The sequence below is a fragment of the Cyrtonyx montezumae genome, unplaced genomic scaffold (genome assembly GCF_038088225.1).
Source record: "Cyrtonyx montezumae isolate F1298 unplaced genomic scaffold, pur_monq_1.0 scaffold_10, whole genome shotgun sequence".
NCBI lineage: Eukaryota > Metazoa > Chordata > Aves > Galliformes > Odontophoridae > Cyrtonyx > Cyrtonyx montezumae.
Genome location: NW_027071826.1, coordinates 33647118 through 33672296, shown reverse-complemented (window position 1 = coordinate 33672296; position 25179 = coordinate 33647118). Strand labels below are relative to the sequence as shown.

General features: G+C 41.9%; 3 protein-coding genes across 9 annotated transcripts in view; all 3 read left to right on the top strand.

Annotated features, from left to right (window-relative positions):
* Positions 1–8060, top strand: part of MAPKBP1 (mitogen-activated protein kinase binding protein 1) — an 88720-nt gene extending 80660 nt beyond the window's left edge. For 3 of the 5 annotated variants that reach the window (XM_065754801.1, XM_065754800.1, XM_065754803.1), the window contains 4 exons: positions 278–588; positions 1374–2435; positions 5592–5677; positions 6654–8060. In XM_065754801.1, coding sequence (XP_065610873.1) covers positions 278–588; positions 1374–2435; positions 5592–5677; positions 6654–6947 — 1753 coding nt within the window. In that variant the 3' untranslated portion in view covers positions 6948–8060. The remainder of the gene's footprint in view (positions 1–277; positions 589–1373; positions 2436–5591; positions 5678–6653) is intronic. The other 2 variants (XM_065754802.1, XM_065754804.1) reach the window with 2 other exon arrangements.
* A 3464-nt stretch (positions 8061–11524) lies between these two features.
* On the top strand, positions 11525–21002 carry JMJD7 (jumonji domain containing 7). Of its 3 annotated transcripts, XM_065754798.1 has the most exons (9): positions 11525–11591; positions 11837–11990; positions 12707–12960; positions 13774–13830; positions 14369–14464; positions 15541–15617; positions 16566–16725; positions 18376–18469; positions 20936–21002. In XM_065754798.1, exons 1-8 carry the CDS (start codon positions 11525–11527, stop codon positions 18462–18464), a joined length of 954 nt encoding a protein of 317 aa, XP_065610870.1. In that variant the 3' UTR covers positions 18465–18469; positions 20936–21002. The 3 variants fall into 3 exon arrangements, with proteins under 3 accessions (XP_065610870.1, XP_065610869.1, XP_065610871.1); XM_065754797.1 differs by lacking the exon at positions 20936–21002 and having other exon boundaries at positions 18376–18811; XM_065754799.1 differs by lacking the exon at positions 20936–21002 and having other exon boundaries at positions 11525–11633; positions 11795–11990; positions 18376–18811.
* LOC136060356 (acyl-coenzyme A thioesterase 1-like) lies at positions 19944–24649 on the top strand. Its single transcript, XM_065754796.1, has 3 exons — positions 19944–20582; positions 20936–21138; positions 22422–24649. Exons 1-3 carry the CDS (start codon positions 20129–20131, stop codon positions 23022–23024), a joined length of 1260 nt encoding a protein of 419 aa, XP_065610868.1. The 5' UTR covers positions 19944–20128; the 3' UTR covers positions 23025–24649.
* Positions 24650–25179: the final 530 nt, after the last annotated feature.

The window sequence follows — 25179 nt, the reverse complement described above, 5'->3', positions numbered from 1 at the left end:
GGAACTTTTCCTTCTATCTTACCTTTTACACATTCCCTCCCTGAAAAATTGACCCAGTGCTACTTGTGATTGAATAGCCTGAGGTAGAATGCTTTAAGATTGGTACACTTAGGGATAAATAGAACTGTTAACGGCTTAGGGCAATGCTGCATTTAAAAAAAGTCCAAATAGAGAAAGGAAAAGGTTTTTATCCCAGGGAAACTGTTTTAATGCATGTTCTTGTTTGTCCAGGACTACGTACTTGTTTTAGTTAGGATTTCTCCATTGCTTTCTCTAGGCGCCTGTCACTCTCCTCATCAAATTTGATACTGGATTCAAAGCCCATTGAGTCTCCAGCTCCAGCCAGTCGGTTTGCACCAGATCTATTGAAAAATGACAGCAGCCATCCTGGTGATGCTTTGGAAAACAGTCACCTCTTGGATAATGTAAATTTGCATCGGGCTGTTTATGCCCAGAAAAAACGCAAGTCGGCTTTGGAGACTACTAGAGTTGGTATGGCTCCTGGACGTGTTACTGCATCCTTTCCAGAAGGCCCTGTGAGTGCAGTGATGAGAAAGGCACAGTCAGTTCATGACCTTGTTCATGAGGGTAAGGACTCCAACTGGATTGATGGTATCAATTCAGAAACGAAATGGGGAGGTTTGAATGGAGACTAAATTTGTCTTTTGCGTTCTGAGCTACAGGCTTTGCGTGTCTTTTTGTTCTTAGCCTATCATGGGAAAATATTTTTGCTTTGTAACACCTAATTAGTAGTTTCTGATATTTGTCTGGCAGCTGTAGGAGGAGAATTGCCAGTGGTGAAACTGGCTATTTGCAAAGAAATCTCCTGCTGTGAGTGGTTGTTCCAGACAAAAAGTGAAACTCCCTAGGGTGAGGAGGGGAGTAAAAAGGGAAAGAGAGTGCAGTAAGAGAAAAGCTTACTGTATATATGCACTCTGTGTGGGGGAACAAACAAACGAACAAAAAACTAGTTTTGAAACAATCAACTCAATGGAGCCATCAATAAGCACTAAGTTTGTTTTAAAAAATAAACCTTATCACCCCAACTCCATGCATATGTGAGTGGATTAGAGCTGACTGTTTTTGCCTACTTCCATTCTTGCCTTCTCAGTTAAACAGTCATGGTGGTCTGAGGTGTATGCTTTAAGAACAGGTCTCCCCTCTGGTAAGCACCAGTGTGAGCAGGATGAGGGATGGGGAAAAAAGAAAGCTGTTGAGACTTGGTAAAGTCAACCTGAAGTAGTGATTTTGTACACCTCCCCCACGTGCTAGCTGAAGCACGTAGACTGAAGCAGCCCTGTTACTTTCCAGTTCTGGAATTCACTGTGGGCTCTTGTCTGTTTTTGGCATGTTTGTCTGTTTAATTTTCACAGATAAGGGTCCTGGAGTGGTATCTTCTGCCAAGCAGCGTCCTCATACTCTTATGGTGGTTGAGAAGGATCCCAGACCTAATAATTGCAGGGCTTTATCATCCAGTCTGTTGAAAATGGATGGATCTGGTGCTCTGCTGGCCAAAGATGTCAGGGCTGCAAAACCAAAGTCCTACATGAACCCTACAACCAGTTTCCGGGCTAAGATGTCAAGGAGCATATCTGTAGGGGAAAATCTGTACCTTGGTTACTCCACTGACGTGTTGACTGATGGGAGGACTAGCCCTCCAGTGGCAGAGAAGACACAGTTCAGTCCTACAGCAGACGCTGAGAAGATGAAGTTAACAGTAAAAGAAAATTATCCAGTGAAGCCAGCACTTCAGCCAGTTGCAAACTGTTCGTCTCCCAAGTCCCTTCACAGCAAGTTGGCATCATCAAACCGAGCACACCTGATCCTCGACATTCCTAAGCCATTGCCTGATAGACCCACACTGGCCTCCTTCTCACCCACTACCAAAACCAAAACCCTGCTTGAGCCACAGTCTCCACAGTCACCTGCTGGGGGCTGTAAAAAGAAACCCTCATTCACTGAGGTCCGAACCTCCAAGAAGGAGAATCAAGCTGCTGGGTCTCTGGTTCCTGGTAGAGAGAATTCAACAGGACTTGCTAAGGAGAGCCCAGTAGAGAATCCAATCTCAAGGACAGGTTGCCAGTTTGAGCCAGGGGTCACAAATCTAAAACTGAGGGATTTTTCAGAGGTCCAGCAACTGAAGTCTCCTGAAAGCACACTGCCCAGATGTAAGGAGAGGATCACCGGTATCGCCTGTGTGCTAGATGACCAACCTGGACTTTGCCCACTAGACCCCATCAGGCCGAGGTCTCCAACGTCTGTAACTACCTTGGCACAGGTCTCAGGTGTGCATGGATACCCGTCTCTTATCTTCCCCCTTCTGTCTCCTGTCTTTGTGAACCGCCTCACGATCCCATCACATTTCTTTACGTCCAGCTTCTGGCCTGTCTCGTCCTGTCTGCACCTGTCTCGTTCCATAAGTCATCCCCTCAATGGTGAGACTCTTCTTCAGCCTGACATCTTTTTCTGAGTCTTCTAATTTCTGTTTCCTCTAAGTCTTATACCTGAACAGTTGGTAGACCTCAGCAGCTCCTTGTGCAGTTGCACCTAGAAACTCAAGCAGTTTTCTTTTGGACAGTCCGGAAAAGTGATGTGCTAGGAATCCCTGGTAGTACATGTAGGTTACGTCAATTTTGCTCTTCTCAAGGTATATCTGACTAGTAGATGAAGGTGCAGGCCAATACATGTTAGCTGGATCCACTAAGATAGTAGTGACAATGAAGTTATGGTTATACTCAGCTCGGTCCTCTCTTTGGTAAGTGCAAGTGTGCAGAGTCCAGAGTTGTTTACTTGCAGATTTGTCATATGAGATAAGGCTTGGCAAAAGAGAGTTCCTTGCTGTAGCTACGTGTAAGAGCAAGGAAGTGAGTGCTGCTATCATGTCTGCAAGCTGGGTGTGCAGCACGCATGCAGACCTGTTCTGTGTGTTTGAGAGAATAAAAAGCACCCGTAAATTTTTAAATTGTATCTAATTTGGAGGTAAAGGTACTAGCTGGGGATCTGTTTTACAGGTTGAAAGAACTCTTGAATCTGTTACAAACCCTTGTTTAGAGTCCTTCAGTCAAATGAAAACTAGCTGGTAACTTCAAACTGAGTGAAAAGTCCTACCTTCTAAGGCTGTGGTCTCTAGTGATTTTTTTTTAGTGTTAAAACCTGAAATGCATTCCTGAATTACTCGGCTGAGTTGTACAGTATGAAGCTGGATGTCAGCCAACACAATGATACCTTGCACACTAGGGAGAACTATACAGTGTACGTTTTTATAGTCCCTTTTGCTGTGTTCTTATTTACGTCTGAGAAGGAATATCTCTAGAATACTTTAGTCAATTACTTTTTGTTGTCCCAAGCTGCTCTAGCATTCATTGCAATGTTTAAATGCAGTATTTCTGCACCTAAGCATTGTAGAGAGAGAATCTCATTTTGGTTAAACTTTCTTTTTGCATTTCTAGAGGAGTCAAACACCATAACACTGAAGAACTGGTATGCAAAACTGGAAATGTGTTTTGTCTGAAGGACTCACTGTTATGCTATAGGGCAGTTGCTCTATTGAACATTGAACATCTGAAACTTTCAAACCCTAACCCTTCCTGAGATGGTTTCCTCCAACAGAAATGCAACTTAGAGCTGTGGAATCATTTCTACAGTGGGGAAAACAGTAGTCTAATTGTTTGTACACTTCATACTGAGTTTTCTCTTCTTGGAAGACTTGGAAATCAAGTGATTACATCATTTTTGTTGAGTTGCTAGGAATCTGCTTGCAGAGTTAGCACAGATGGTTCAGAGAAAAGGTCTTCTTTTGTTGTTTGCTTTTTAAGGCAGCTCCCAGTGCAGTGCATAGCATGCCCTGTCAGTATTTCAGAAGCATCCTTTAGTCAGTAGAGTGGATGCAATTTTTTGGGATTTTTTTCCTCATTGACAGCTGTCAGCCTTCACTTTCTTGGAAGTCACTTTTTCCATATTTTAGTGGAAAATGCTGGATAAGTTGACTTCTGCTGCGGACAGTCTGTTGTAGTTTCTGTGGATCATAATGTGGCAGTTTAGACTACAATTTCAGGGCTAGCAGTCAGACCTGTTCTGCTTCTGACTTGCTCTGTGACTTCTGGATTCCACTTAATTGTTCTATCTTTCAGTTTTCCTCCTTGCTTTTAAGGATACTTAACAGTTTTTAAATTAGTTTGACAACTACAGTTAAAATGCTGAAGATATGCTGAATACTTTTGCTGTGTTTAATAGTCCCTGCTGGTTTCTGAAGAGCTCTGCGGGCAGCAAATGCCTGTTACTCAAGCATTTTTATTTTATTTGTGACCTTTCTCCAGACTGGCATCTCACAGAAATGAGACCAGCATAAAAGCACTATCAGAGGAGAAATCCAGGACCAATGATGAGAAGAAACAACTGGTCGGGGGGGGGGGGGGGGGGGGGGGGAGAGGGGTAAGGTGGGAGGGAGTAGGGCAGTAAAATACAGAGGTAGCAGGACAAGAATCTGAGACGGAACTGAAGCCCACTGTACTCAAATTCTACAAGGCTGAGTGATTCAGGAAAAAGAATGCAGATGAATTTGTTCACATCCCTTTTTAATTTTCAGTACCTATTTGTGTACATATGAATGGATTTTCTTCTAGCAGTGTTTATACATCTTCTGCATGTATTCATGAAATTAGATATGGTCCCCTCCCACCTGTTCAAAGATAACCTTTGTGAAGTGCAGAAATAATAGCAGTAATAATAGCAGTTATGTGACTAAGTTCTGTGTTTTAGGTAACTGAGGCAAGTTGAATGCCTTTTGTCCAGGCCTTTGTAAATTGAAGATAACTGCAGATCGTGTGTATGTGTGTCAGTGTCTTTGTTTGTGATTTATGCCTTAACTCATGGAAGTGTTTTATTTTATTAAAGCCTTGCAGGCCTTCAGCTCTGTTGCCTTGGAGGTATTGCCCAGTGAGAGCTGGAAGAAAGCAATGTTTTTCAGTTCCTTGCTTTTATTTTCAATTTTTGAATTATGGTGTCACAGTACCCTGGACTGTTCAGAAATGTGATTTCTTTACGATTGTGTTTGTTACTCAACAGTTCTCTGGAGCTCAGTCCTCACTAGAGAGCACTGTAATAAGTCAACGTGCTCCTTTGTTCCCTTAGCTTCTTGTTACAACAACTGTGCAGAACAATATATAAAGGGGAGTAGGTAGGTTTAAGGCCAGGTGGATACCAAATTAGAGGCTCCTCAGATCACACCCTTTTGCTATTGGAAAATTTGATCTGAAGTTGAATTTAACTACAAATGAGAATGGCAAACGTGATCACTGACGATCGTTGACTGTAGCAACATTGTATAATCTAACAGATACCATTACTGACTTTGAAAAAACTAAGCAATGGACAAACAGGAATGTTTGAAACAAGAAGCATCTGTCGATAATGTGGATGTTCATATAGAACTTTCCCATTTCATGATTGATTCAAACCGACCCAAAAATTGAATGTGAAGTGTGTGCACTTGATTTTTTGAATATGTGTTAAGAAGTGTTTTTTACTCAGATGTGAGATCTCAGATATTGAAGTATCTGTACCTTACTTAATTTTTTTCCCCTCCCTTTCAGAATCATGCATCAGTGTGGAGCAGTGTGAGCATGTGGTATCTGAGCTCCAGGACAGCATGCGCAAAGCCATTCATCTGTACCGTGCGGTGAGTGACTTTGAACATGGGATCTGTTTTAGCAGTTTGGCCTTACAGCCCACGACTACTGAATGTGTGCACTTAGACAGTCTAAGTATTCCCTTGACTGTGAGTACCAGTGGCAGAAACTGCCTGACTGTCTACTTCTCTGCACCTAAGCTTGAAGTGGGCAGGCAGGGATTCTTTGATTTCCAGCTTTTGCATTTTCCAGTGGCTTGTTATGGTATTCTGAGCAAATCAATTAATGTTCCCAACTGTTCTATCTATCTGTAAGCTGAAGATAACAGCATGTTCTTTTTCAAAGGGGTATTAGGGAATTGGTATTTATACTATGCCTCGGGGATACAGAATATTATAGGAACCTTAAATTTTATTATCCCCTTCTGTTTTCTGTCTTTGAAGCTGAAGAAATGGATTAGTAAGTCATCATGGGAATCCAGCATGCAACCACTCTGCTCTCCACCTTACTGCTAGACCACTGTTACATGCAGAGCTGTGTAACAACTCGTTTTCTTTGCTTGGCACTGATCTGTCAAGTTATACTGATTGTGGAGCTTCTACAGAGAGCTTCTGCCATGTGTTGCTCTGCAGCTTCAGGCTCAGTGCTTGCATTAGTTCTGTAACCTCTATGTGTTCCTGTTGCCAGTTGCATTTGGCAGACAGAAAGAGGAAAAAACTGTGTCCCTTTGCTTCAGCTGGGCAACAGCACCTCTTAGGCTTGGTATAAGGGAATCGCCATCCAAAAATGTGCTTCCCACCTCTATTATTTTGGAGTAATGCCTCTGTTTCTTGTGTGACTAGCTGTATCAGATGCATACTTTGCTACATTATTAAATTGGTAGTTAGGCCAATTTAGGTGTGTTGAAAAAAAGGACTGAGTAGTCTGTGTATCTTTTTCATAGCTTCGCTTCCCAAAAGGGCTGAAACTGCTTCTTTGTGCTCTACGTGACATTCATTTTTCTTTTATTTTGCTTCTTGTTTTCAGGTGTTAAATGATACTGAGTCATCTACTGACAAAGATAAAATAGCAGGCCTCTTGACAGAAACATTTTCCTTAATGAAGAAAGAGTTGGACTCTCTGAAGGATGAAGAAGAACTTCCAAAGGTTAAGGAGATACTGACGAAGCCACAAGACAGTGCTCGGTCACTAAATGACAAATGTGGTGCCAATCTACCAAGTCCCAAGAGTTTAGGAGATGAGCAGACACTAGCTTTGCTGGAACAGTACTCAGAGTTATTGTTGCAAGCTGTGGAACGACGCATGGACAAAAAACTCTAAAAGTGGTGTCTTTCAGGTGCTTGTGAATACACAGAAATAATCCGAAGAGGAGGACCACAGAAAGATCTTCAGACCAATGTCATCATCACACTGGTCTAGAGCTGGTGGGATGACCTTCATAAACTGATTTCCTCAGGCCCCGACAACTGACTTGCTCTAATTCTTAGGAGTGTGCTGGCCACAATTTTAACATTTTTTCCCAATGGTCTCCAACTTCCTGTCTCTAGATTGTCTCTAGACAAAATTTTGAAAGAGGAGTTTGGAGAAATTGCCTTGAAATTTCTTCATAGCCAGGAGATCAGGATGTTTGGCACCTAAAGAAACAAATAAAATCTCCTTTATCTGAGAACTTCTGTAGTGCAGACTAAAAACAGAAGAGTCCAAGTGAAGCAAATCCCTTCTTCTCCAAAGCTTTAGGAGAATCAAGAAGCAGACTTTTTATGGGTTTATTTATTAATTTATTTTTTCTGACTGTTGCTCTATGTCACATTTGTGACTAGTATCTATCCTTTAACAGAAAAATGTCAATCTCTTGCCATTTCCCAGCGAGAAACAATCTCTGTATTATAAATCTCCAAGAGGGAGACAGGCTGGAGTGTCTGTGCAATTAATGAACTGGTTTCTGCTTAAATTTTGTCTTGCTATTCTTTCTTTTCCTTCTGTAGTTTGTTACTTGGAGTAATCCTACTGTTGTCATAACTAGTCGTCTGCTTTTTTCTTTGTTTCACAAAACAGTCCCTATTCTGTATTTTTTCTGCATTTGCCTCTGGGGGAAGACTCCGCAACCCTTGGACCAAGCTTTGGAGTTTGCCTAACAAAATCAGTAGTGATATTTTCAATCTGGAGTTTGATATCATGTTGATGTTCTTCATACTAGGTTTTTCTGCAGACATTTTAAAAAGGAGATCATATACAAATAGGAAAGTTCATTTCAGCCACCTCTCACCATTAGGAACTGGATATCAACTCTGCTGTTACCATTACTGAGAAATTTGGGGATATGATTTATCTGTGGAGAAGTCACACTGAAAGCCTGGTTTCCAACAGCATAACTCTGGATTTGAGAGATATTCAGTACTACTGCTCATCAGTATGATTTGTTGATTTCATTGTCTTGATGATGCTCCAGAAAAAGAGAATACTTACATCCCAAGAAAGCTGGGATTCTTGTCCATATTGTAATTCTATTCCAACTACCCGTAGAAAATGGTTTACCAAGAACTTCATACAGAAATATTTTTGAATGTGATTATTGCAATTCCCGCTCCCAGACTCTTTTCATTAATTTCTTGACTGACAAATGGAAAATTACCTCCTCTTGCATTTGTATACAATACTATTCTCACCTTCTCTAAGTCGTATGATAACTTTTGTTTGTTACGACTTAAAACTGTCCAGTGATATTTTATTATTCAACAAGCTATAAAAAAAACCAAACCAACAAAGCCCCACAAGGAACCAACAATAAAACCCCACAGCACCTTCCCTCTTAATTCTCACTCCTTTCCACAGTCTCCAGATTTACTTGCATTTATCTTAAGACAAAGCAGTGTACTCCCTCTTTATACTCCCAGTTTGTAAAACTAATGCAAGTAGTAAACATCCATGTGAGTGAGAGAATGCTAGCATCTGTGGCATTCACTTAAAGGTAGCCAGGCTGCCTCAGTTTGTTCTGTGGGCTGAAGGCTTGAAGCAGACTACTTTCATTTTGCTGTCCTGGCTGTCATCTCTTTGAAACCCTATGGCACTTGGAAATGCAGTCTATTGGCTTGCTTTCCTTTCTCTTTCTGTGATGGGATTTGCAGTGCAGCCTTTTTTTTTTTTTTTACTACTGGGCCAGCCAGGCTAGTGTAGAATGGCTTATTTCTTCAGTATCCTCCAGGGCTGAATAATCTGCAGGTGTCCCTCTTCCCCTGCCTGATCACCACTGCTGAGTGCTTTGTGATGTGGCAGTATGCAGAGCACTTTCAGAGCTTTCCAACTGGTTCTGCCCATAACATAAATCTGCTTCATCAAGTGCTACAGGTGTCCTTGCTTACCTTTCTTTCCATGGACTTATACTGAAACTTTAAAAGAGTTATCTTTTAGTCCTGTCTCATCACTGTGCTTTGCTGAACTCATTGGTGTGCTGGATCCCATAGGAAGAGAGGCTTTTATGAAGACAGACAAATTGAAAAGTATAGAAGCTTTCTGCCTGTTTCCTTGAGTGAAAAGATGTGCTGGAGATGCTAGTGGAGTGTCTGGTGGTGGTTGTACTGGGTCTGTGGTGTAGTGTCAGTCAAGCTTGCTTTTGAGATGATTAATTCCTCTTCTTTCAGACTGTGAACATATGTCCTAGTATACAGGAAATTTCTTGCTCTACTGGGACCTCAAGACACTCAGGTAAAATAGCAGCCCCTTCAACCCAGGTGTCTTCTGATACTGAAGATTATGGTTTGAGGGTTCCTTATACTACTTCCATGTGCAATTTTATCCATTTCATTACTTGAATTGTGAGGTTGTGTCAAAAGCGCTCAGAGAGAGCCAGAGTGAAGTTCATATCAAACTGTAGGGCAGCAACCAGTGAAACTGGCATAGTGATATAAAACAGCGCTCCTTGGAAAGAAGACGTGTGAAGTAAATAGGATTTTTAAGCTGATCAGAATAGGTTTTGCCTCCTGGAGTGGATTTTGCTTGGGCATCATGGCTGCATGCAGGAAACCAGAGGTAAATTCTGACTGGAATAATGGTAAAAGAGGCATCAGGCAAGTGGATGAGCTGGTGGAAGGTGGTTGTGTAGTTAAAGTAGAATAGTATACGTAGGACATTCAGAGGTAGAGATGGTCTTGGCCCAAAGAACATTGTTTGGCCAATAACCATTTAAAATAAAGTACATAGAAGCTTCATGAAAGTAGATATAGGGCTGAGGTGGTGATCTGTAATTGGTGAATGAATCAGAAGGTGTTTTAAAAATGTCCTATTAGGCCTCCTGTTTCCTTGCTTGCTGTCCCCTAAGCAACTGTTTATTAAAAGGCAAAAGTGTCAGCTGCTTGCCCAAGGTTTGGAAGTTAAGAACTGAGAAGTTCAGTTGTAGAGATGCTAGTGCCACAAATGTGTTGATGTTTAGAATTTGAGATGAATACAGCTGTATCTTTCCTGATAAGTTCATACTGCTAGCGGTCGGAAGTATTCCTAAAAATTCTGGTTTACAGTGTAGAGCACAAATGGGATGCATTTTGTTGCATGCTTGTGAATGTGGTTTGCTACAGGCTGTCTGTTAGGCCAGGCAGAGAAAAATGAAATGGTAATTGCTTGGAAAGTGAAAAGGCCTTTGGGAGGAGGTAATAGGCTTCAGCCTATCCCTCCTACTGGTTTGTGATCCCTCTTACAGGTTTGAGTGGGTGTTAGAACAGATAAAACCGGACACCTGTACTAAGACGAGTTGTTTGTTTAGCATAGTCTATATTAAGAACATAAACTTAACTGTCTTCCTTACGTGCTTTTTGTCCTCTCAGACCCAACATTTCTGGTCAAGATGAGAATGGTTTTTTTTCTCCCCATCTTAATTACGAATTGCATTGCTGTAGGACCCTTGCTTTGCTCTTAGGCCTCTGAGGTGGTGCAGGGGAAGGGGCAGCAGGCTCAGTGTCTTTCCTGAGCAGTGGCTGCAGCCTCCCTCAGTGTGCCCAGGCTGTGTGTTTGCATGGTTTCATCTGCCTCCTCTCTCAGGTGTCTGCTCATTTCTCTTGGCTCTCCCAGGTGACAGTTGGGGCAGGCCTTAGAGCTCCTTCACCAAAACCCCCCATTTTGCAAAATCCATCGCACCCTTCTTGAGAAACACCCCCATTCTCTGGAGCAGAAACACACAAACTTTTAATTTTTTAAAAGAAAATGTATATAGTTATATATAAGAAAAAATACTGCTATTTAAACACTATTGGTAGACTCGTGCATGTATATGGTATTTCCCTTCCTCCCTGCCACCCCTCCCTTGGATGTGCAGCATCCAGAATACTAAATGATGGAAACCTCGTTAAAATAAATGACAGGTCTTGTGCTGTTGGCGGGTGAGCAGGTGCTGCCTTGTGTGGCTGAGTGTGCCTGCTCTTCCATAGCAGTGGAGGTCGTGGGCTGCGTGCTCAGGTGGGACCCTGCTGTAAGGATGGACAGGCCGCAGGCAGCAGCTCCAGGAGTAAGCCATGTCCTCTCTGCATGTTGTGTGGGCACCCGACAGCTCTCTGGGTGTCAACACTACCCTTCTCCTTCACCTCTTTAAAATAGGGGAAAAAAGAAAACAAAAAGTCTACTCTCCTGTTGGGTTGATTTATTTATAAATGTTTTTATACTTTTCCCTCTAAGTAATCCTTTTAAATGCCTTTTTTTTTTTTTTTTGTTAATTTGTAAAAATAAAAATTGGGGTTCTTTATTTTTTTTTTTCCTTTTTGTTTTGCACTGTGAAGCGCCCTGCGCGGGAGCTGTTTTTAACTCTGTATTCATTTGTACTCCGTGTCTTAGAAGCGTTTCAATAAAAACGTGGTCGTTTTGGTACAGCCGTTGCCGCTCGGGGGGCGGGGCCTGGCGCTGGCGGGCGGCGCGGCATGGCGGAGGGCGCGGTGCTGCGGGCCGTGCGGGGCTGCGTGGCCGCCTTCCCGCGGGAGGCCCGCGGTGAGCGCGGCCTAACGGGGCGGGGGGATGCGGGCCGGGCGGGCTAGGCGGCCTGAGACGGCCGCACTGTACTACAGCAGCTTTTGGAAGCTGTTTTTCTGTTGCTGTGTCTGCGTTGTTGTCTCCCGTAAGGCACCAAAGCGACTTCCGTGGCTTCAAACAGCGCGAGCACGGGCGCCCTGTGGTGGCTGGGAGGTGGGAAGCAGTCAGCGTTCTGACGGACTGCTTCTCGTTCGCTTGGACAGAGTTCGGGTGCGTGGAGTCTGTTCCGTATCTCGACACGCCTCCGTCCCCGCTGGAGTTCTATCGCGAGTGGGTGAGCCCAAATAAACCCTGCGTCATCCGGAACGCCATTGGCCATTGGCCGGCGCTGCGCAAGTGGACGTCGGCGTACCTCAGGTATGGGACGCGTTCGCCGCCGTGAAAGGCCTTCTGTGCGCTTGCTTTTGTTGATAAGCTAGCCCACTGCTTCTCACCGCAGCGCTCGAAAGTCAAAAACCATTTCTATCGTACAAACACAGTGCCCCCATCAGCTCTGATTGAGCAGGAGGGGCGGGGCTATGTCTATCTGCAGCCAATAGGCTGTGTTATCAAAACACAGCGTGTTTTGTTCTGTTTTTATATAACGACGAGCATTTCAACTTTTGAGGCACTTTTTTTTTCCCGATTGAATTAAAGGCTATTGGCCTTATAGCATATGTGTCTTTCAGCATCTGGCTGTCTCTCCTCCTTTCTCGATACCTTTAGAACGTGCGGCCACCCAGAAGTGGCTGGGTTTGAGGGACTGCCAGGCTCTGGCACAGCAGAAGTAATTATATAAGCATATTATATAAAGAGGGTCCCCTTTCTGCCTCTGGTAAGGACCAAGGAGCCACTTTGTTGGGCTCGCCTGTTAGAGGTGGGAGAATTCAGAGAGACAGAAGGTAACCATCTTGCCTTGACTGCAGAGAGCAAGTAGAGCAGGCTGACAGCATCCTCATTAGGCAATAGAAAATCTTGTCAGCAGACAGCCATCCATGGAAAGTCAGGTTATCCATGAAACGCATTGTTCAAGTAAACAGTGTCCATACAGATTGAACTGAAGTCTAGCTATAAACTTCTGATTTGTTTTGCAGGGAGGTAGTGGGTCCCAAGGTGGTGAGTGTGGCAGTAACACCAAACGGTTATGCAGATGCAGTGTTCCAGGACCGTTTTGTCATGCCAGAGGAGCGTCAGATGCCTTTCATGGACTTTCTGGACATTGTGGAGAAGAAAGTGACCTCTCCCAATGTATTCTATGTGCAGAAGCAGTGTTCAAACCTCACCGAGGAGTTCCCTGAACTTATCTGTGATGTGCAGCCTGATATACCGTGGATGAGTGAGGCACTTGGTAAACTTTCTGTTTCTCCTGTGCTGTTTGAAATATGCTGTATTTAGCTTTAAAACAATCACACCACATACGCAGGGAATAATTTGTTCTTTTGCTGGTTAGCACAGAACAGCTTGATTTCATCCCTTCAGAAAGGTAAAGTAGTAAAATAATCATAGTGTAATCCTATTTTTCAGTTTGGGTTACTCCAAAATCGTTATCTCAGTTTACTGGCACCATCACAGTGAAGTGATTTGGTGAGAGTGCTGTATTGCACTTATTTCAATGTAGTGGCTTTTTTTCTGATTTAGGGTCGTGCTTGGAAGCAAATTCATGCTGTTGCTACCAAACATAGCCTAACAAATGAGTGAACACACAACCCCTGTTCTTTACAATTGTAGGTGTATTTTCGTATTAGCTGAACTCTATTCCATTTCCGTTGATTTCTGTTAACCAGGGTGTATTTCATTAAAATGTTGGTTTATTACGTTCTCTCACATTCTTTTTTCTAACTGTATGTAAATGTGCTGCAGTTTATCTATGAACTAAATAAATCTCAGGGCTTCAGGATGGGAAAATGAAGGGCTCTAATTATCAGTTTGGTTGTGGGGTAGTAGTGCATCATGAAGTTTGACAGGCACTACAATAGCTTCCATTGTAGAAAGAGGTTGTTGTGCACAGAGTGCTATTTGCAATGGAGACTGTTGTAGTTAGGAAGGAAGTTGAAGGACAGGAATAAATCAAATTGGCAGAAAATTGCATGAAGTGTTGGTCCACATGACACTTCAAATTACTTTTTCATTGAGAATGTTTCTCTGTTGCCTGACTATACAGGGAAGAAGCCTGATGCCGTGAATTTCTGGCTTGGGGAATCAGCTGCTGTGACATCCTGTAGGTATTGCATGGCACTGTCAGTCTTTTTTGTGCTTTTAGCACAGGATTAAGTGGGCTTGGTTTGAGCTAGTGACACAGTAGAACAGCATGTTTGAGAGGGCATTTCTACTTTAACAAACGTTTTTGCATTCTTTCTCCTGCATCCTTTCGCTGCTGTGTTTCTGAGTGCATCTTCCTGATCTTGCATCAGGCACAGCACTGATGGTTTCTGTTCTGTCAAGGATGAGGCTTAGGTATACATCCAGTCAGATCCTTCTGTACCAGTTCATGTGATATTACCCCATGTAGGTTTTAGCGGCCCGTGCTTGTGTGTTACTGGAAGGGGAGTTTGGAATATTCTTAGTTGAGTACATATGCTACAATATTATATTGTTGATTTCTACTCCCAATGGCCACAAAAAATAGGAAGCAATCTGATGATGAGAGGAGAATCTGGCACTGTTGTTTTACTATCCTTTCTGATGTAGAGAAGGCAAGAGCACTGATTTTTTTTTTCTCTCTTCACGTCTCTTTTTTTTTTCCTCCTCAATCTTAGTACATAAAGATCATTATGAGAATTTGTACTGTGTAGTGTCTGGAGAGAAACAGTTTCTACTGCATCCACCAAGCGATCGTCCCTTCATCCCATACGGTACTAAATTTAAGTTTACTGTGTTTATACATCTGAAGACTGGAAGGGGAGATTTAAATACTGAAAGACATGAAAAGGAAAGCAGAGAGAACCTGCTTATACAGCATTGTTCTTTCCAGTGCTTACAGAAATCTCCTATTGCATGCAGCACGTGGTTTTGTAAGACAAACATTATTCTGAGGTCAGGTTTTCACGTCCTGTAAAGTTTCATTGGCATTTATGGCAGTTCAGCTTTAGAACGTTTGTGTCCTATGTCTTGTCAGCATTTAGCACGCAGTCATCTTTGATGTTTTATGGGTTTCATCTCTTTTTTTGTCTCTAGAAAAAAAAAAAAAAAAGCCAGGAAGCTAAAAAGCAAGTTGTAATTTAATGAAATGTTTAAGTTACTAACAGAATCCTTTAAAACTAGAGAAATGAAAAAGGAGTTTCTTAAGGCAGCAGCATTACTTTGCTTCCCCTGTTTTCTCTCTTGTTTTTGTGAGTACGCAGTAGGTTGTTTTGTTGCAAAAGTCAGCTGACAGCTTAACTCTGTGCCTATTTTTCCTTGATTTTTAAAATATCCATATTAGATGAATGTAGAGTGCCATATGACATGAATATAATTCTGCTTAGGTACTAGAGTAGCTCTGACATTGTAATTATACTGCTTTTATTTTGTTTACAATGTCGCCGTATGATTCATACATTGTAAAGTTACTGTTAAAAACTGAAGAGAGCTGATGCTTAGGTTGGGTAGCATATTGTAAAGGAGTCACACTCTTTTTGAGCAGCCCTATTTCTAACCCCTGAGGGGGCTGGAAAACCACAAACAATGGAAGCTAAGCAGCTTGTACAGTCTGAAGCAGGTAAGAACTCCTTCAGGATAAAATTAGAAATGGGAGACTAACCACAAAATATGAACAACTCTGGTGAAAGCTGTCTTGCCAGAATGATCTAAAAACAAAGATTTCTAAAAATAGAATGTTGTCTTTTTTCTTAATTTTTCTGCCATTCAGTGTAAGTGTGATGTGCTGTTCTGTTAGTGTCTCATAGTATTATTCTCAGTTGGGCCACTTAATTTTTTTCTGTGATTCCAGAGCTCTATCAGGCAGCAACTTACAAGGTATCAGAAGATGGCTCATTTGAAATTGTGGATGAGAAGTCTGCAGATAAGGTAAAAATGATACAAAGAGCACAATTTGAAAAGTGAAGCTAGGTTTGGACACGAGCTCTTAACTGAGGTTTTTGATAGGTGTTGAAAAATTCTTCGTTATTTGAAAGAGTAATCAGGTTTTTCACTTGTATTTTATTGTTTGCAAGAGATACAGAATTTCCAGGGGAAAAAAGATGCACATTACTGCACTTCTGAAACCATGGACATCATATGTTATCTGCCTTACACCAAACTGGAATAGATCCAGTGAAGAACTTTTGCATTAATCAACAATAAAGGAATTGGTTTTCCTTTAAAGCTTTGTCACCCAGTGCAATAAAACATAGACGTCTCAATGAATAGATTGTGGTTTTTTAGTTGTAGCAATATCTATTTGATCAGAATGTATAGACCTAGAGGCACTTTACAGATAGTCTGTATCCTCTCTCTTTTTGCTTGTCCAATGTGCTAATGCTGCAGCTGAACTTGAGCTGGGATATTTTCTTCTTCCACAGTGGTGCTCCTAGAAACTCACAGTAGTTTTCTTGTAATTCTGTGAGGCGCTTAGGTTTGTAACTGTTGGATGTAGAAGAAGTTAATGTAGTCGATAGGGATGTTCAAGCAGGAAGAGGGGGTGTTTAGCTGTCAGGAATCAAAGTAGATAAGAAACTTTGATAAGCACTTCCTAAAATTTCTAAGGCGTTTTGAAACTTATGCCACAAGATTTCATTTTTATATCTGACATTTAGCAGCTTTTCCTAAATGAGAAAAATAACTTCACTGAAGGAGGCAAACTTTTGCATCCTTGACCTATTCCCAGTTGAATGTGGAAAGCAAGAAACACGTCATGTTTTCCCAGGCAAAATATCTGTTGCATAACTAGAAAGTTTAGTTATCTGTTATTTTTCTGGAACCTTGCTGGAAATGCTTGCCAGGGTTAGTGCCATATACATACTTCTTTGTTTTCAGGTGCCCTGGATCCCTCTGGACCCACTGAACCCGAATCTGGAACGGTATCCAGAGTATGCTCAGGCAAAACCTTTGCAGTGTACAGTGAAAGCTGGTGAGGTGCTATACCTGCCTTCTCTCTGGTTCCACCATGTTCGGCAGTCACATGGCTGTATAGCAGGTAAAATACATGGTATTTCCAGCTTTATTCTTGAACTGTGCTGGGTGTCCAGTTAGATATTCCATAGCAAAACGTAACTGGTACCAGACATCCCAATAAAATCATCTGCCTCCCTTCAGGAACAAATAACAACCTCAGAAGAAGCTGATTCTGTTCTGTGCCATGAAACTTATCTTCTTTCGGTCTGTTTTGATTATAATTTTTAGGATTGTCAACAACTGTTAGGGATGTGTCAGGAGAAAAAGTCTGTGTTAAATTAGGAGAATGAAAGCTAATTCAGTTTTTGTTTATGATACAGAGCTGAGTATTTGGTTGCCTAGTCTGCTAACTGCAAATCTATGTACCTTTCACAAGGAAACTGCATGTAGTAAGTGATATCAGCACATCAAAAAATGCTTTGGAGAAAGAAAAGGAAGCCAGAAAGTATATGAGTTTTAAGCACGGATGTGGACACAACATGAAAGCTGCACTACTTTTATGTGGGCAGTGCTCTGAGCCTGTCTCTCACCTGTGCTGATCAAAAGTCTTGCCTTCTCTTTCTTTGTAGGATGTATCTTCAACTCTCTGTTGTTTTTTTCTTTTGTTTTTGTTTTTTTTTTCCCTCCTTTCCCAAGAGAGTTCCACAATTTCAAGCACTGTGAGTGGAGGAGTGGGGATGGGTGGGAAGTATTATTACTATGTCCTCTTAAATGTTGCAAGGTTTGCAGAAGCTTTTTTGCCATCCTTTGCTTAGAGTAATGCTGCCTGCCCAGACAAAATAAATAAGGTATAATGAATAACCACATTACTGGTTGAACTACAGTGCAAATTTTGGGAGCCATTTTTTTCAGCATCAGTGATACTGTGATAAAAAGACAAGCTAGCTGTAAAGCAGTATTTCCAATTGTTGTGTGTTTTTTTTTTCCAGTACTGATACAGCAATCCTTTAAGATTACTTAGAAAAAGTAGAGTTGTTCACAGCTGAAAGCCTCTGGGGACTTTTTTTTTTTTCTGTGTAACAGATAAAAAAGGGTTGCTGTGTTTATTTGTCCTTTTGACTGTTAACTGTGCTGCAGCCTGTATATACTTTGAAAATCAATGTTGTCTGAGTCTTGTCCAGCGAGTGTCTGAAACTAGTGTATATTCTTCTCTAGGAGTCGTTGGTACAATGTTATACTGCTTGGCTTATCATTTTATTTTATTTTTAGTAGACATTACACCAGATTTAAAACAAGACAGAATTATAGGACTGTGTAATTAATGAGCACTGTGAAGTAACGGTGAGTCTGCCATCTGTTACACTCAGAAAAAGGGAGGCTTCTATCTAGATATTAAACTTCACAGTATATTTGCTGGTTTTGGTCTAAAAAGAAGCAGACGTGTTGTGTTCATATAGAGTTTGCCATATTTTCTCCAAGGAGTTCCCAGTATAGAGCCTGAAGAGGAGTTAGTTTTGTTAAGACAGAGTTGCATTGGCAGTGCTATTAAAGAACTCTAACATATGCTTACCTTATGTTTGGCTGTAGTCACAGTTCTGCTCTTTTCAAAGTTTGGTCAGTAAGAATGGAAAACCTGTACTAGCTGAGCTGTCTAAAACTGTCTGTAAACATGCTTGCAAATCATTATGTTACAGCTTTAAGAATGCCTTTCTTTTTTTGTTTCTCTCCTCAGTGAATTATTGGTATGACATGGAATATGACCTAAAGTACAGCTATTATCAACTGCTGGATTGTCTGACAGAAGCCTTGAAAGTGTTATGACAGAGGTGGGACACTGGAACTTGCAATCTTTCTCTCAGGTGTGGCAAAGTTGTCAGCCTCTGTGTCTGGAGTTTGAGTGTGATATAAGTGAAAAGAGCTAAGTACTGAATTATCCTCAACAACATATGTTGAATAAATCATGGCTATTTTGCTTGACTTCAGAGTCTTAGGTCAATTGGCCAGATTTTCTGACTTGTAAGTAGATTATTTGACATCAGAATTTTTAGATCTTTGCATATTGCATTGATGATGGTGAACAAAATAAAATCTGGAGGGAAGGAGTCCGGGCTTCGGAAATTCCTAAGGAGAAACCGTGACATTCATTCAGGTCTACAGGTTGTTCTCCTAACAAGCCAAACGAACAAGGAAGGATCTGCTCTGCCACCCCCATGTGCATCAGGCTGCATTGATCCAACACATATATTCAGCTTAAGGAAGAAGGCCTGTCTGGTTGTGATTCATTAAGTTCAGTGGTTGTGGTGTTTTGATGGTGAGAAATTACAACTTATTCAATAAAAGGTCAGTTTAAAAGCTCACACCAGCACTAATTCTGAGATTTTTCAAATAGTGTGATAGGTAGGATCATGTCGATGGACATGGAATGGTCAGTGGTGGCTATCTCCCTGTTAACCCGTGTTTTCATTACCTGTTTTTATTTCTTTTCACCTTTGTATTTAAATGCAGCTTTATTCTCTTACACCCTCAGTGGTGATTTTAGAATTCCTTTTGCTTTGTCTGCAGTTAATCTGGACATCATTTATGGCCTTGGGTTGGGACATGGGATTTCAGTTTGTGGGGAGTTGATGGGGACATTCTTGGTCACTAGTAGCTGCCTAATACACAGTCAAGTTGTGGGAACCAGGAGCCTGTTCGTACAGCCATAATTCACCTCTGTATTTCCACTGAACAAGATGAAACTGCTCTCTACGTGTCTGAGACCTGCAGGGCAGGAATACAAGGCTCTTAAATAGACGGATATTGCAAAAATGTAATGTTGTTTATGATTGGTGGAGGTTGGCATTTATCAGCCTATCTTCAAAGATTCATTAAAAACATCAGGAGATTTATTTTACATGTATTAGTCAGGAAAATACAGATACCCTGTAAAGAAGATTGACTGCTGTGAAAAAAGGAAAGCAGTATATATAAAATATTTTTTACTTTTTCTGCTTTTTGTTTTTGTTTTTAATTTTAAGGAATGCAGATAAAACCTAAAACTTTATTTTGCTTTGGGTTCTTACCCCTAAATGACTCAGAAGGGATTAAAGACAGACTTTGTTTCGTGGCTAGAATACAGTATCACATTGCTCCAGATTTTGTGGTTTGAATTTACTGTACCTTGACAAAGGCAGCTGACACAAGACAATGTGATTATCACTTTCTGTCATTTGAAGTTCAGGGTTATTAATTTAATCTTTATATATCGTAAAATAAAATGCAAGACATACGAGACGATGGGTTTGGAGCCGAGCATACTCCGAACTACATCTCCCAGCAGCCCGTGCTTGCTGGGTGGGGGGAAGCTGTCAGTGTGTGCTTCCTTCTGGACTTTGGCAGAGATTTTAAGCCTGGGAAGCTGCAGGCTCCTGACATTGCCGTTTCACGCAGCCTGAGTTTCTCCAAAAAGCAGCAGGCTCTTTCCCTTCCCAACTCACCAGAGCTTGATGGCGGTGCAGGTGACCGTTCTGCCTTCTCCCAGGTGTCTGTTCGACGAGCCCGTTCAGATCCGTGTGACGGGACTCCTGCCGCAGCAGGCGGTCACGCTCAGAGCCTGCCTTGTGGATGAGGCTGGGGAGCTCTTCCAAGCCCACGCTCACTACAGGGCTGGCAGCAGCGGGGAGCTTGATCTGACCTGCTGCCCAGCGCTGGGGGGCAGCTATTCTGGGGTGGAGCCCATGGGATTGCTGTGGTCTCTGCGATCCAAAACGCCGTATAAGCGGCTGGCAAAGAGGAACGTCCTGACCCCTTTCTGTGTGGACTTGGAAGTGTATGAGGGCCACAGGGACATGAGCCTGTTGCTGGGAAAATGCACCCATGAGCGGTGTTTTTTAGGAGAGGGAGTGAAGAGGATTTCAGTCAGAGAAGGTCGGCTTAAAGCAACTCTCTTCCTCCCTCCTGGTGAGTTTTAGTCCCGTTCTGGTTTTCTGTGTGTTCTCTGTGGCCCCTGGATACACTCAGCAGCCTGGAGTAAGGCCCCTGTTAATGATTCCCTCAGCTGGTTCTAGGGTGAATTCAGCTTCCTCCATACAGGAGGCTTGCAAGAGTACATTCCTGTCAGTTAATTTAACTGGGAAGAAGTGTCTAATGACACTGATTGTGTGCATGCTTGAGAACTGACATGTAAAGCTTCAGAGGATGATTTTCTTTTGGTATCTACTGTCTTGGTGGATGTTGCGAGGTTGCTACTGGAAGGACAACTCTAGAAACTTCTCTGTGAGTCTTTGTATATGTATATATTGCTTTCATTACAGGACCTGGACCATTCCCTGGCCTTATTGATCTGTATGGATCTGGAGGAGGACTTGTGGAATACAGAGCAAGTCTTCTTGCTAGCAGAGGCTTTGTGACTCTAGCTCTGGCTTACATGGCCTTTGAAGATCTGCCTGCTATGCCAGAGATTCTTGAACTGGATTATTTTCAGGAGGCTATAGACTTCTTGCAGAAGCAGCAGCAGGTAGGAGACAAATTATGGTACTCTTCCTGGTTGAAACTATTCTATATTTTCAAATTAAAAAAACACTATAATTTCCTAATATGAAATGCTGTACGTCACTGAATGCAGCTTAGTTTCTGAGGTGTAGGGGGAGGCAGCATGTCTGAAAGACAATGTGATCATAAATGGAAAAGAATGTGCCTCAGCTCCAGTTTTGCAAATAGTTGGATAACTGCTTTGCAGAGCACCTTGTGGCCATCTGTGGAGTGTTGTTATGCAAAATAGTATTTGTATAAGGTTTTACTAGTGCTGTTTAGGCAGATGATCTTACTTTTTTACAAGATTTTAGAAGATAAAAAATCTATTGACTTTTTACACTATTTCTGAGATGTAGATGTTTGATTCTGACTAAGATTCACAGGGCAGTAATAGGATGCTGTGACAACAGATCTCTTAAAGTGTGAGAAAGTTTGCCTTGTTTTTAAATGCTGGGGTTATATTTGAGTAAGTGCCTGTAATGCATGTAAAAACACTTCTGTGGCAATATATCATTACACTTGAAGCAAAAGAGATAAAGAGAAGTATGATTTAAGATTCGAATGGAATGCTGCTTAATGCGGTGGTCGTTTCACAAAATTGTTATCTGCTAGCACGTGGATACCAGGGATTTATTCAGTTTTGAGAGCAGAATTCAACCTTGCTGTTTGTGTTGCTCCTTGCCCAGCTGTGAAACTGTCAGAGTATCTTATAGGACACATTACAAGGTGAATTTGTTGTGTAGAACCTTCACTATAAATAAGTTCATTTCAGCAATTGTTGAACTTACTCAGCCCCAAGCATAATGAACTTTATATGTTCCAAGATACAACAGAAGATAATAGGTCAGCTGTAGCAGAATCTGAAAAAAAAAAAAAACATCAATAAAGAAAGTCAATGCAAGTAAACCTATGAAAGAGGCCTGAAGAGAGAGGATTAAGATGAGTTTCTGGAGGCAAGAGCAGTAAAATGTACAGCACTGAGAGGAGGTATCAAGCCAGGATGCTGAAGAAGCAGAGGCTTTGTCTATGGAGTTAACCAGGAAGAAAAAGTCTTACAGGGGAGGAAATGCTGTGGAGTTGCAGAATTCATAGTCACTCTTACGAAAGGATCACTAAGGGAGTGATGGTACCCAAACAGAGAAAGGGAATGGGTAAAATAAAATAGGAGGTTTTAATCCGATGAGAAGTGAAGAAGTGAAAGGAGAGATATTATGCCAGCACAGGATATGAGTAGTTGATAATGGCTGTTTCCTAACTGTCTTTCAGGTGAAAGATGCTGGGATTGGCGTTTTGGGCTTGTCTAAAGGAGCTGATTTGGCCCTTTCCATTGCCACATTTCTACCTGGCATCAAGGCAGCTGTCAGCATATCTGGAAGTGGCTTTAATTCTTTCATTCCCCTAAGGGGAGATGGCTTCACTATTCCTGCCCACCCATATGACTTGGGGAGGATGAAGACCAGTGAGGAGTCTGGTCTTGTAGATTTTTCAGATATCCTAGATGATCACAGAGACCCGGCAACTTGGAATAGTCGCATTCCCATGGAGAAGTCCTTGGCCAAGTTCCTCTTTCTGTCAGGGCTAGATGACAAGAACTGGAAAAGTGACCTTTACTGCCGTGATGCTGTTCAGCGCCTTAATCAGTATGGACACACGGTGGAGTTTTGCTCCTACTCTGGAGCAGGGCACCTCTTGGAGCCACCGTACCTACCTCTATGCCAGTCTTCAATTCACAAAGTGCTTGGGGTGTTTGTGCAGTGGGGAGGGCAATGGAAAGAGCATGCCAGAGCACAAGAAGATGCCTGGCACAGGATACAGGCCTTTTTTTGGAAACACTTGATGAACTCAGACATTCCTAAAAGCCATCTGTAGTGAAGGTATTGCTGTCAGCAGTGGTGACGGGATGAGTATTCATTTCCCGCTGTATTAGGGCCAAAATCTTCCTGAGTAATTTCCCATTTTTGAGTTTTTTGAGTAGTATCTGGTCCCAGGTGCATTGTAAACTGGCACCAACTGATCTGCCTGAGTGCCAGAGTCATCAGAGAAGATCCAGGATACTGACATGCAGGTTGTGTTTGTACTGAGCGAGCTTTGCCTTCAGTCTCTGTCCCTCTCCCCTGGTAGCAGAAAATACCCTCAAAAGAGAGTCCACCTTTGAATACACCTTTAACTAACCTAGATACAGACAGTGTTTTCTTGGGATAATACATCAGTACATGCACTTACCTTTCCTCTTGGTATATTATTTACTCACATTTTTGTAGAAAAATGATTTTGGATCTTGGTGGAGTAAAGAAGCACTCTTCTGATATATTCTGAAGTGCGGCAGTAACATTTTTTTCAGATACTTCAGAAACCAGAAGAAATGAATCTTACTAAGGTTGCACTGGTAGTATCTCCTGCTGATGCTGCGTATCAGACTGAAGTTTGCACTGCACTACTTAATAAATATGTCTGTGTGTATTCACAGTTTACTTGAAATGATCTGAACGAAGGCTTTGACTGTCTTTATGCAAGTAAATACACAGGCAGTGATCCTAGTGTAGACATAAGCTATCTCTGCTTGGCTGAAGAGTTCCTATTCAGTTCTTACCTCTTATCGCTAGGAGGACAGGGGAAATTTGTGTAGGTTTTTGCACGCTGATCAAGTTCAGGGGTGTTGTCGGTGTGTTCAGTACCTGCTCTTGAATGTCGAAGCTCAGTTTATCCCTGTTATCCCATCTTGACTGCAGGAGATAGGAGGAGATGGGTCTCTGCCTTTGAGACAGCAAAATTTCACCTTTGAGAGCACAGATTCCCGCTGAGAGGGATTGCTGCCCCCAGGTGGCTCTCAGATCCTGCTAAAGGCAGAATTGCTTCAGTTTTCTTACATGAGGGAGCAATGGTTGTGCCTCGAAGGGTTGTGGTGCAATACATCTGATGCAGAATGTGCTCCCTTGCATACTTCCAATTTCTTGTCCCTTCCTCAAAAGGTAGAGGGATATTGCTCATCAGGGATCTCTCTCTCCTGGTCACCCATACAGGTGATGTATTAGGATTTCTGTTACTACCTCTTCATTTGTGTTTGTGCTCTGTCTATCTGTGTCCTGCACAACTGGTAGCTGTTGTAAAAGTTTGGTGAATGGTTAGGACTTGGCAGAAGAGCAGTGTTTGGCAACGAGGGGAGTCCAAACACAGTTAAGCAGTTCAGATTGCATAATTGGACATCCTTTTCTCCATTATCTTTCTATTTTATTGAAGTAGTCGTTCATCCAGATTTATCTCAGACTCAGTACACTGTGCTGTGAGGTTTTCTAGGAGGTGAATGGTTTTGTTCTTTTGTTTTTACTGAACACAGTGAAACTTACGCAGTATAGTGTGTTTTGTGATGTAACACATCTGCTTTTATCCCTTCTGAGATGAAGACATACTTCCCCAGTCTTCAGTGGGCAGTTTACAGACCTACATTTTGAATCACAACATTGTGAGCTTCTGAGGAGTTGCATTTTCTGTAACTATAGGAAACTACTAAGGGAAAAATACCTTTTATCAGTAAATATACAATGTTGTCAGTGGTGCTTTCATAATGTTGCCACATTCAGCAATCGCATTCAAGGAAAACAGCGTTGAAAGGAGATAGGAGGGAGCTGCGACGTGACTCCATCAATGACAGTAGCACACAGGACCTCTTTGTTTTGTCTCTGAAATTACAGCTTTGCTAGCCGATTGAAAGCCCTTTATTTACCACATGGGTGGTGATTGGCAAGAATGATAAAAAAGACTGATTAAGCAGTACAAAGACTGAAAAGGCTGATTTGCCTGAATCTGTGCCATATTCAAACAAGAAAATATGTCATCCAGCTCATTTGTGCAGAGTATTCTTTTTAAATCAGCTGGCCTTCTCAGAACCTCAGGTTTTAAAGTTATCTTCAGGAAATAGAAACTGGAAACTGAAGGGAGACTAATATCTAAAGTAATTGGAAGTAGCCTATTTTCAGTAAAATGCTTGTGTTTGTTCTTGAGCATATTCTGCCGTGTTTTGCAGGAT

Excerpts from the sequence above, each read along its gene's own strand:
- JMJD7 (XM_065754799.1), top strand. The coding sequence starts at position 11,525 with ATGGCGGAGGGCGCGGTGCTGCGGGCCGTGCGGGGCTGCGTGGCCGCC. Across the intron at positions 11,991-12,706 it reads TGGACGTCGGCGTACCTCAG|GGAGGTAGTGGGTCCCAAGG; the intron begins GTATGGGACGCG and ends TTTGTTTTGCAG. Across the intron at positions 12,961-13,773 it reads GTGGATGAGTGAGGCACTTG|GGAAGAAGCCTGATGCCGTG; the intron begins GTAAACTTTCTG and ends CTGACTATACAG.
- LOC136060356 (XM_065754796.1), top strand. The coding sequence starts at position 20,129 with ATGGCGGTGCAGGTGACCGTTCTGCCTTCTCCCAGGTGTCTGTTCGAC. Across the intron at positions 20,583-20,935 it reads AACTCTCTTCCTCCCTCCTG|GACCTGGACCATTCCCTGGC; the intron begins GTGAGTTTTAGT and ends CTTTCATTACAG. Across the intron at positions 21,139-22,421 it reads TCTTGCAGAAGCAGCAGCAG|GTGAAAGATGCTGGGATTGG; the intron begins GTAGGAGACAAA and ends ACTGTCTTTCAG.